Source organism: Melanotaenia boesemani, chromosome 23 (genome assembly GCF_017639745.1).
Source record: "Melanotaenia boesemani isolate fMelBoe1 chromosome 23, fMelBoe1.pri, whole genome shotgun sequence".
Taxonomy (NCBI): domain Eukaryota; kingdom Metazoa; phylum Chordata; class Actinopteri; order Atheriniformes; family Melanotaeniidae; genus Melanotaenia; species Melanotaenia boesemani.
In genome coordinates this window covers 20,378,105-20,389,357 of record NC_055704.1, presented here as the reverse complement: position 1 = coordinate 20,389,357, position 11,253 = coordinate 20,378,105, and the positions used below count along the sequence as shown (strand labels likewise).

Here is an 11,253-nt window from a genome sequence, read left to right as displayed (position 1 = left end):
TATACTATTTATAATAAAACAGGACATTGTCTGGAAGACCTTAGTGTTAGGTTCTGAGAGGTCGGAGGTTAACAGGCTAATTAGCATGTTAGCCCAGCCGTTAGGGAAAAATGGCGGCGGCTGCACCCAGTCAAGCTGCATTTGAGTGGATTTGCTTCCCTTCATTGGTTTTATGAAATGTCAAGGTAATATGTGTGATGTTTTATTTATTTTTATATGGAATTTTGACAATTGGATACAATAATGAAAGGCGCAACAAAGAAGGAATCGATGTCACCTTGGAGCAACATGGCGACGACTCGACTAGCATCTCAGGTAAGTCAATTACACTTTGGCAATTGTTGGTGAAAGTTAGTGCATATATCGCTGTTTAAAGCTTTTGCTTTGGCCATATTTGTAACCTCATGCGGTCGTTTTTATGATGAAATTTTATTTTTCGTGTTTAAACCTTGTTAGGATTGATTGATTGGGACACCTGTGAGAGCTAGCATTTTAGCTATTTATTTGGTTTCTGCCGGGTTAAATGCATTGTAGTTGCTTGAGTTTGTAAATAGGCGTGGAGTTATTAAAGCTACTCTGGCGACACAACCCCGTATGAAAGTTGTAAGTTCAGTACATTGTGTTTGTGTACGACTCTGTTCAGAGGTGAATTATCTGAACTGTCAAGTGCATGTACATCATGTCAGGCCTGTCCTACGACGCTGGGTTTTCTCATTAGGTAACTTGACGTCAGGTTAACCCGGAGTTTTCGTCCAACGACGCTGGTCCGCTTCTTAGCCGGGTAAATCACCATGGTAACAGGCTGAAAGACTAACCTGTTGGAGAGCTGTAGAGGACAGTCCAGGGGGGACTTTTAAATAGCAATACAGATTATTCTAATAATAATAATAATAATAATAAAGTAAAATGAATTGCTGTGTTGTGTTCAAGCCCCTCCACTAGTCTTTTTAGTGTCATTGTTGTTGTTATTATATTTTTTTTGCATTGTTTATCAATGGTCTTAGTCAGGATTAATTTGCTAAAACCAACTTGTGTTAACTGAATGGGTAATGGTTGTGTCATTTTTGTTTAAAGCTATTTAAAAAAAAAAATAGCAATACAGCATTTTAATGAGTAATTAATTCTAAAATGAAAATATAAATTGCTCAGTATAATTTCAAATTCAAGAAATACATACAAAAAGAAATAATAATGCAAAGTGTTTTGTAATTATACATTTTAATAACAAATTAATAATGAATATTAATGTATTTTAAATGTATTTTCACATGCTATTTCTAAAATGACAAATAGCATTGGTTATAAATACATTTTCATTTAATGCATTTAAAAAGGTAATTCACTTTTCCATATCCACCCAGCAAAGTTCAGTGATGATTCAAAACTCGTATTTAGAAAGAATTTTTTATTGAAAGTACCTCTCAAAAAACTCAATGCAAAATAAGTGTTAAAACAACACTTATTTGTAAATATAAGCTGCTTTGACAGCAGTTTAAATATTTCTAGTAAATCTGAATGGAAATATTTAAATAAAATTAAATATAATAATGTCTTCTATATTGTGAAGGAAGAAGTTATGTTTCCAGAGAAAAATAAACACCTCAAACGAAGGGCTGGGCGATTATGTCACTGTGATTTCGGTTAATGCGTGATGATCTCACTCTCAACTCAGTTTATTCTGCAAATATTTGTACAATTTTGAAACAAGTGAAATAAATATACACAGGTGAACAATAAATGATTATTTATTGAAACATTGGAAATGAAAACACATCTGCTAGAATGAAAATGTTTTGTGAAAAAAAAGAACATTTTCCTCAAAATGAAAAAAATAAAAACTTGTCTTTCTTGCAAGCAAACTAAATAATTTTAGCATTGCAGTGTTAATGTAGAGAATAACTTAAACCTTATGAAAAAGGTAATTTTTCATATAAAACTGTTAATTCCTTATAAAGAAGAAAACAAACGGGGAGTATACTTTGCATCTTTTATAAACTAAACAAACATTGCCATGTCAAAATAGAGAAAAATTTATGTCTTGTAAACAAATACTAAAAAAATCTCACATTTTAGTTTAAAATTAACAGGCAAGTTTTACAAAACAGTGAAAAATTATTTGCATCTCTTGTCAACTAAATGAACTTAGTTGTTTTCAACTTTTCATAAGGAAATATTTTATCATCTCTTTAAAAAAATTAATTAAATGCAATATGAAAAGTCTTTGATACACTACTGCTGATTAATTTCAAGAGAAGTGCTTGAACAGGGCAGCAGCTCTAATGGATCTGCAGGCTGTGCATCCTAAATGCAAACTTTGTTGTAGATGTAAACCTGACTCGTGACAGCTGTGGGATGTCATCTTCCTCCCAGCTATCTTGCCCTGTTACCCTAGTCTATTATTAACTCTAGGCTTTTACTGAGAAACACCAGAATGTTTACAATTTCACGTTCAAGCAGGACCTGAGGCATGTAACAATGTTTCCTGCTGAACTGATAAACCACTCGTATGGGGAGCTAGTGGCTGGCATACAGAGATACTCAGGGCTCCAGACTGCGACCAAATGGTCACATTTTGCGACTAAAATGTGAGACAGTGCGAGTGAATTTTTCATCTACTCACACCGTGGCGACCAGTACACTTGCCGGTCTTTTTCTTGTAGTAGTTATAACTGAATAATAATTATAATTATTATAATGAAGTTATAACTGAATTTATTTAGTCACAAACAAACTTCTGCTATCCTCTTCAGCCCAGTAGCTCACAGTAATGCGCAAATTAGCTGCTGGTTTGCCGACTCAAACTAACTTCAGTACGAGAAAAGGAGACAAACACCAACGAAGAAGACGAAGCCAATGTGCGTGTGAGCGGGAGGAAAGACCACTGTGATTGGCTTATGTGTGAAAAGAGGCGGGTCTTGGGGGAATTTTCAGTGTTGCAAACTTAGTGGCTTTATCGCTATATTTAGCGAGTTTTCAGACCCCTCTAGCGACTTTAAAAAAATCAACCAATGACAAATCTAAAGACTTTTTCTGGTATTATTGGAGACTTTTGGAGACCCCTCCCCGTCCAAAAGCACTCATACGAGGCTTGGTCCTCTCACAGCTGTATTCAGAGCAGACGACGTTCACCTCCGCTTCATGACCAGGCTGAAAATGAAACGTACAAAGCTGCTGCTGGATGATCCTGCGCTGGCTTGCCGTCAGAGTAATGTCCATTAATGAAGAGTGTGGACAAGTGTTAAAAGTGGTGTGACATGTTGCTAGTTAAAAACAAAAGACACTTTAAAAAACTGAACTAAAAACTAAAGAAAAATGGACAGAATTATTATTTTATTCTATTTATTTTATTTAGTTTTTACTTTTCTAAACATTTTTAGGTTGTTTTTTTTTTTTTTGTTTGTTTTTTTTTATCAATTTTTGCCATTCCCACGACATCCCTCTTTATGACAGTATCCATTACAAATATATGTACTAGGCTGATTATGCTAATTAGCGACTTATAGCGACTTTTAGGACAGCCAATAGCTACTTTTCTTACTGAGGAGTTGGGAACAGTGGCTGGAGAGGAGTATCAGTCCCTGAAGCTGTTTATTGCCAGGAACTACATGGTCAAGTCATACCATGCACTATGGGGGATGATGGTGACAAAGTTGCCGTTCTGCTTCGACTACAAAGTGAATGTCAAATCAATTCTGATTTGATTTGATTTGACAAGTTCTATGTCTACTTGTTTTGTATTACTGGGGCCAGTAGTTAGATTTTCCCAGCTAACCATGACTGGAGACACCGAGTATGTCTCAATCAGCGTACTTACATGAGTGCACTGGAATGTAATGCATAGTGCGTACTAAGCACTTTCTTCTGTAGTGCACACTATTGTGGGGAAGTGCTGACCCAAACAGATGTTTTGCACTTACCGGGAGTGACGTACCAGCATTTGACACGATTCTTCTGCCCGCCTTAATTTACAGAATGAATTTCCAACTCTTGATTTTACTCCTTACTTAACCCCACGTGTAAACTATGTCGCTTCCAGCACCGATAAAGGATCCTCTTCCGATTGGCTGAACATGAGTTAGAACGTACACTACCGTTCAAAAGTTTGGGGTCACTTTGCCATGGGATTCAATAGGGAGGTGACCCCAAACTTTTGAACAGTAGTGTATGTTTATTTAATTTAAGGTATTTGACCCTCCTACATGCTGCCTAATGGCAGCGCTGCACCGTTAATACCTTTTCAGGGACAATCCATCCGACTAAGTTCTTCCAAAATCCAAACTAACGTTCACATACGTTTTTGCATGTCATGTTATGCTATTAAATGCCTTTATAAGGACTCATTTGTGCAACAAAGTGTTGTGGCCTACACTGTATTAGCGTGCATCAGTTGATAGAAAGCACCATCAGCACAAACGTTCATGTGTCTTTGCATGTCTCTCCCATACCTATTAGGATAAAGTGCTATTTAAAACACTTGTACAACAGCTTTTAAGTCTTAACTGAATTAATGTACTTTAATTTGTTTACACTGATACAGTTCACGTCTAGCAACAGGAAACCAATTATACTTAGAAATTATGGCTTAAAATATGAAGTGCAGTAGTGAAACACAGATGCAGAAAACTTTTTGTTGAAACATAATATTAAAATATTTCTCTTGCTGCCTCCTCTTCTCCACAGCAGCGTCCTAGCCCCAGGCGGTACTGCCAAATAAATGCCTCAGTGCCACTGCTGGCTCTGTAGTTTGATGCCACAGTGACCTATGGTGAACACACATTGGCAGTTCATATGAAAGCAAACATTATTTATGTTTATACGTACTTTATGGATACTTTACAGACTTTTTTTTATCTAAAGTGATGTAAAATCTTGTTTGCAGCTACTGCTTACTCAGTGGTACCATCGAAACGGGCTGGTTCTCTAACTGCCGTTTTTTCCATATCAGTTTTCAGATCAAGGACCATTTCGTTTACACGACAGACACCAACAATGATGAATTAACATACAGAACCTATAACATTAATCATTTCTAACACTTATAGCCTATCTACATCCTCGAAACCGACGAAAAAAACTGCTAACATTTATGTGTGCTAACTCAACTGAGTCGGTATAATTGCAGCCTCCAACAAACAATCAGATCCTTAACTGTCGTCAGGGTTAGTAGAGATAAGTAGCATGCTGCCGTATACATTAGAATTATGATAAAATAACTTTATACTTACATCTGTACAAAATAGCCTCTGCCTTTACCGGTACTGCTGACTCGCTGGTTGCCATTATTCAGCTCTGGAAAACTGGTTGAAAGTCCCTCCCCTTCCGCTACATCAGCAAAATGGTGTCCATTTAGCTCGCGTAGTGTATTTTTGTTTCACTCTAGATTTTTGGCCGAGTTTAGCATCCGGGTACTTTCAGTGCAGAGTTTTTGCTGAAATTTCAGTGTCAGCCAAGCGGCAACCTCCGACGGTGAAATGTGAAGCCTATGCGGAAGTGCAAAAAATTGCAGTTCGCCCCTCATTCGCTAGCTGCTGGTTCCAAAACAGAGCAAATCCCCATAGACTGCCATGTTAAAAAGACCATCTTCACAGCAGAAATAAACATGTTTAAAGCCTGATACAAAAATTCATTTTAAGATTAATAGGTCAAGTTTATGTTCATGTCAACTGTGAGGGGGGGTGAATTTTTTTCTAATTCATCCGTTTGGATGTAATTTAATCTTGAAGTTTGGCATAATTAGGGGCGTGTCCTTTTGACTGACAGGTATCCAATATTCGTGGAAAGAAGGGAGAGTGCTGCATAAACCCCATTTTTAGCCGGCTAACAGCGTGCCTTAGCTTTAGCCCGCCTACCTCCGTTAGCTGATTAGCTACCGTTGCTCGGGGTTAGCTCGGTTAGCTCTTTGCTACAGCCAGAGTTTGATGGCTGTCAATCATCTACCCCCAACTTCACAGGCCCCCTCTCAGCTCCACCTCTTTGCCCATTTTTGGATTTTCTGGGACTAACGACACGCGTGAAGGTACCAAGATGGTGACGGTTGGAATGCCCAACGAGCATCACTTTTGCTCTTCAGAAACCTACGGGTGACGTCACGGAGGCTAAGTCCATCTTTCATTTACAGTCTATGGTGTCAGCGCACTATGCACCTAAACTTAGTGTTGGAAGTATAGAAGTGCACTGATTGAGACACACTCACCAAGTAGTTCAGCTCTGCTTCTAGTGTTTGCTGAAGTGACAGAGTGGGTACAGATGAAGGGGTCGACTCAGTTGCTTTGAAAACACTGCCCAATGACTTCCTTGGCTTTTTTGCCTCTGGCAAAGAGAGTTTTCCATATCTCTCTGGTGCTTCCACTTCAGACTGCAGCTGCTCACTCTCGGCCTTTTGGATTGGATCAGTAAAACTAGGACCTCAGTTGCCTCAATTTTTGCCTGTGGAAATTTCCAAAACAAAATGCTTGGCTTTGGACTACGGGATTGCTGCTGAGTGCCCGCGTCTCTTGGCTGCCCTAGTCTGCCTCTAGCCTCCGTAGAGTCGTGATCACATTTGCATGAACACACTCATCTCTGCTCACTCCTTATTCCTCATACTCTGCATGCTGACACGGTCACTGAGTTGTCCAGTGGGTTTATACACCAAGAGCTACTTTAGTTTTTGTTTATGTGTGACTTTGGTACCTTTGTTGTTGTTGTGATACATGTTGTTTCTGTCTTGGTTATTTTTTTACGAACTCCTGATGATTGTCAGCTTAGTTTACTTGTAAAAGCTGTAAGAAATTCTCTTTTTTTCTAAGGAGTGCAGCAATATGAGGGCTTTGCAATTTCATGTGTTGGCATTGTTTGGTCAGTGGTGCATTTTTCTGATCCTTAGAGCTGAGTGACAGAAAAATGCACCACAAAGAGCATGAATTATGTTATTCACTGTAAGGTGCATACGTCAGAATTAAAACTTAAAGGAGCTTTTGTGTCATTTGTCAGCAATGGTGGGCTGGCACAAAGTTCTATAGTGGAATTGTAGATTTCTTAGGGGGCCGTCCCCACGATGCCGAATTGCAGTAAAACCGCAAAAGTATTTTAGCAATCCACCCTTTCATCACCCGAGATTAGCCTGCATGAAATGGATCCTGTCTGAAAGCAGGTACCAAGGTGGATAGTAGGGCTGGGCGATATGGCCTAAAAATAAAATCTCCGATTTTTTTATAACCAAATCCGATTTCCGATTTTAATTGATTTTTTTTTCCTTTTCTTTTACAAAACATAAATAAACTTATTAAAAACGTTCATTTGTTTATATAGATGAATGCCAGCAAAAATAAAGCATATAATGTCATAGCTCTTCCACCATATAAATGACTTCATATCTTACATAGAAATATGCGACACAATGCATCCGTGATCTCTTTCCATCTGGATCCTTATCATACAGGATCCACTGCAGAAATAATTCCCCTGATGAAGGTTGTCTCTTAACTAGTATTTGTGGGTTAAGTTGATTTCTGCATCTCGTAGAGAGCAGCATTTCTCACTGCAGTTATACGTACAGCTAAATCCCAAACACCGTTCTGGTGTGGAGGGAGGGCGAAGTCTGCTGCTAACTAACTATGGAAAAAAATCCCGATTTTCAAAAAAATTAATCTCCAGAAATGGAAAATTCGATTTATCGATTTTATCGATTAATCGCCCAGCCCTAGTGGATAGGTTTGAAACCTCCACCATCTGTGGTACTGTGAGGACAGTGCTACCGCACCACTAGAGGATATGACGTCAGTGTGATGAACACGCACCAAACACAATAACAATAATGGTGTCCGTGATCAACTGTGTTGTGGTGCTGCACCAGACAGTCCTGGCTTGTGTACAGCTTTAGCACCAAAATTCACAGCTTTTACAACACAGTGCTGCACTGCTATACCATCAACAGCCGATGTCATTATCTGTGCATGCGCTCTGGAGTGTTACTCTTTAATCATTGTAGCGTCCCCCACAGCCTTGTAGTATGTACTACAGTGGTTTCGTGGGGATGTTGAAGCCTTTCTCCTAGTTTTCGCCACTGTTTTTTACACCTGAACCGGCTTTGGTGCTGTGTGGACATAGCCTTACTTACTTAAATTTATGCTTTGTTTCCTTTTTTTTTTTAATGCAGGGGAGGGATGAGGATTATGGAGGAACTATAACTAGCTTTTTCAAACAAAAAAAAGGTTAAAAAAAATAATTTAGTAAATGACTTGCTGGTTAAGTCAGATAAAGAACAGAGATCAATCAACTATTTAGCATCAGTTTTTTTTTTTAATTATAAAAATGTAGACAGTTCACAAAAACAAATCTAAATATTCAGACTCTTTGAAAACGGCATCACAACAGAGTCCTTAATCTAGATCCACTTTCATACTATTCACACATTTTGTTCCTTAAAAACACCATAAAATGTGCCTCTCCTCTATAATAAGCGTGAGGAACCAACAGCTTTTACAAATGACAGACAAAAAGGACAATGCGAAAAAGAAAAACACAAAAATACAATTTAAAAGTATTTCCAAAGGGAAACAAATCCATTTTTAAAGCATGATGATACAAATACATTCTTTACCCAGCAGAGAAACAGTTATTTAAGCACTTTGGTCTTCCTCCTTGAACACTGAAGATGATTATGCGAGCATTTTTATGAATGAATCTTGTTTGCAGAATGCCAACTCGTCAGCTGAGGCAATGATTTGTCAACGTTTTAATCATGGATTTTTGTGGGTGTAACTTCACGTACCATGTAGGACAGAAACTGATGTGAATAGTCAATGCAACCATATTCTAAACTAGCATTCATTTCAATGCCAAACACACAAACTGTCATGCAAGTTAGATACAACAAAGATGAGACACTGAAATAAGATGTAACTTTCTTCCATATATCTGTCTTTAAAGTGCATATTTTCGTTCACGTACAGACTTGTTTAAACTTAAATGTATAGCAACGTAACAGACGAGGCTAGCTGAGACAACTATACTGTATTACAGTAAGTAGCTCTGGGAAAGACGTTTTATATAAAATTTACCTGGCTAAGTTGATAGAACAGTCTTAATATCGACCCCATTATAACCTTAAAAACCAAAAGTTACATTTGAAACCAGTTTTAATCTGTAAAGAGCTAAGCAGTGTTTAAAAACGTCAAATTTTACTTTTCCGCTTCTGACGCAAATCGACACATAAAACTTAGCATAAATCATTTGGCTTTTATGGCCAAATCATACCTTTCCCCTAACGTTCAAAATCAAGGTAAAATGTTTGAAAGGGCATTAAACTGTAATGACGGTTTAACTAGATTTAACAAAAACTAAACCCTAAAAGATGAAAACTGTACTGAACAAAAATAGGAAAAAAGCTCTTCTGTGATGTTGTTGGAGTATATTTTGCCAGCACAGACATGTTATGAAATATTCCTCCTGAGCCACATTAGCTTTGAGGAAAAGTTACCATCTACACATGTATTGCTGGACATACTGCGGAAGCCACAGATGTGGCTCTTTTAAATTAAAACTACAGAAATGTTTTATCTTATGTAGACTGCAGAAGGAAAGAGATGTTGAGCAGTTTTTATAAGACTATTTCTACATGAAATTCACTGTTTACTTGAAATGTTTACACACCAGAGTCCATGTTGTTTTAATCTCACTGTCATCTCTCTTTCCTGGACGATTGTGTCATTGCAGTGCTGATGTCGACTGTTAGGAGAAAAATCTTCCTATGTCGGAAGATTTCAACTTCACCTGCGTTAATAAGACTGTAAACATCCATTTTCAGGTATGAACATTAATGTTTTTAAGTCTTCACAAGTAAGAGCTGGTGTAAAGAGATTTGTTATAGTCTTTCAAATCTTATCTACCAAGTAAGATTACTGTTTTCTGCATATAATGCGTCTTTATAATGCACTCTGTAGTTTAAATCGTTCAATGCAGTTAATATTTTTTCTTAATGAACTGCAGTAAAAGTGTAATTTCAACTACACTACTTCCAACACATTTCTTATATGTGGAAAAATTTGACAGCAGAACTTGTGTATCTTTAGAACAGTTTAAGGTTGTGAAGAAAAAAAACAAAAACAACATATATACCTTGTTGTTTAAGCAAAAATGAAACAATTGCGGCCCCATCAGCACGCCATACTTTGCCATTAATTTGCAGTTGACCTTAAAAATACAAAAAAAAAAATCTCAAATGCAGCCGAGAACCTAAACCATCACAGTAATAATTTACAATACTAACACTTTTTGTATACAGATAAAATATAGCTCGTCTTGTGTCATGAAACACAAGTGAAATAAACTAGAGATCAAATGAACCCAAAGTAAAAACACTGAAGAGGTAAATAAATAGATTGTGAATTGCACAAAGTGGGAACGTTGAAGGTCAGAGGACTCTGATATATCGAGTGAAGTCTTGACGCCATGTCTCGGGTTACTGTCATGATTTGATCTTCCACAGCTGTGAATAACAACAAAATTGATTACAAAATGCAACAAAGTGCCACAAATAAAATTAGTGATACTGGAGGTGAAACTACTTCATTCAGTTTGATTTTAATTGAAAAGAAAAATTTTGATCAAACTGATTATATATTAAAAAAAAAAAAGCTCTAGACCAAAATACACTGGACCCTCTTCCTTTATTTACCTTCAAATTAAATCCTAATAGGTCAGATATGACTCCTGACACAGCAGACAGGATGACCACTTGGGTGATATTGTAGAGCAAAGGGTTCATGGTCAAACCATACAACCTGAAGGGAGTGTCCAGCTCCTAGAGAGAGAGCACAAAAGGTATTAAAACATTTTAGTGTGTACAATAAATATGTGAGCAAGAGCAGTGGTGAGGCAAATATTAGGTACCTTGAGTAGTTTGGTAGCCAGTTTTAAAACATTGTTGACCAGTGTCAGCTCCTCCTTCTTATTTGGCTTCTTCTCCATCTTCAGATACAGGTTGATCTGTGAACACACAGTGGATCAATCAGTGTGACTGTTTAAAAATGTGCTTTGTGGTAATGCATGCGTGTTCTGTGTGTACCTGTTCAGTGAGCAGTATGGAGGTGTTGCTGTATTTCTTGCTGGTCTCCGAGCCCAGAGTGACAAACCTGAGCAGGAACAGAGAGAGGCTGGAGCACCAGATCACCAGCTCCCAGTTATAGTGACACTCGAGGAACGTTTCATGGACATGGAGCAGCTGAAGGAAAAAAGGTAACAAATCAGTTTATACATATACACACACACACA

The 11,253-nt window shown here is 37.6% G+C and overlaps 1 protein-coding gene and 1 long non-coding RNA gene across 5 annotated transcripts in view; one reads left to right on the top strand and one right to left on the bottom strand.

The window, feature by feature from the left end:
• Nucleotides 1–100: 100 nt before the first annotated feature.
• LOC121634771 lies at nucleotides 101–11,138 on the top strand. The gene is made up of 3 exons (XR_006009290.1): nucleotides 101–315; nucleotides 9,697–9,787; nucleotides 11,056–11,138. It is a non-coding gene; the product is annotated as an uncharacterized LOC121634771 (long non-coding RNA).
• phtf2 (putative homeodomain transcription factor 2) overlaps nucleotides 9,738–11,253 on the bottom strand; it is a 39,682-nt gene continuing 38,166 nt past the window's right edge. For all 4 annotated transcript variants that reach the window (XM_041977678.1, XM_041977681.1, XM_041977680.1 and 1 more), the window contains 4 exons: nucleotides 11,048–11,203; nucleotides 10,873–10,968; nucleotides 10,658–10,783; nucleotides 9,738–10,468 (listed from right to left, as the gene is read on the bottom strand). In XM_041977678.1, the coding sequence (XP_041833612.1) occupies nucleotides 10,448–10,468; nucleotides 10,658–10,783; nucleotides 10,873–10,968; nucleotides 11,048–11,203 (399 nt within the window). In that variant the 3' untranslated portion in view covers nucleotides 9,738–10,447. The remainder of the gene's footprint in view (nucleotides 10,469–10,657; nucleotides 10,784–10,872; nucleotides 10,969–11,047; nucleotides 11,204–11,253) is intronic.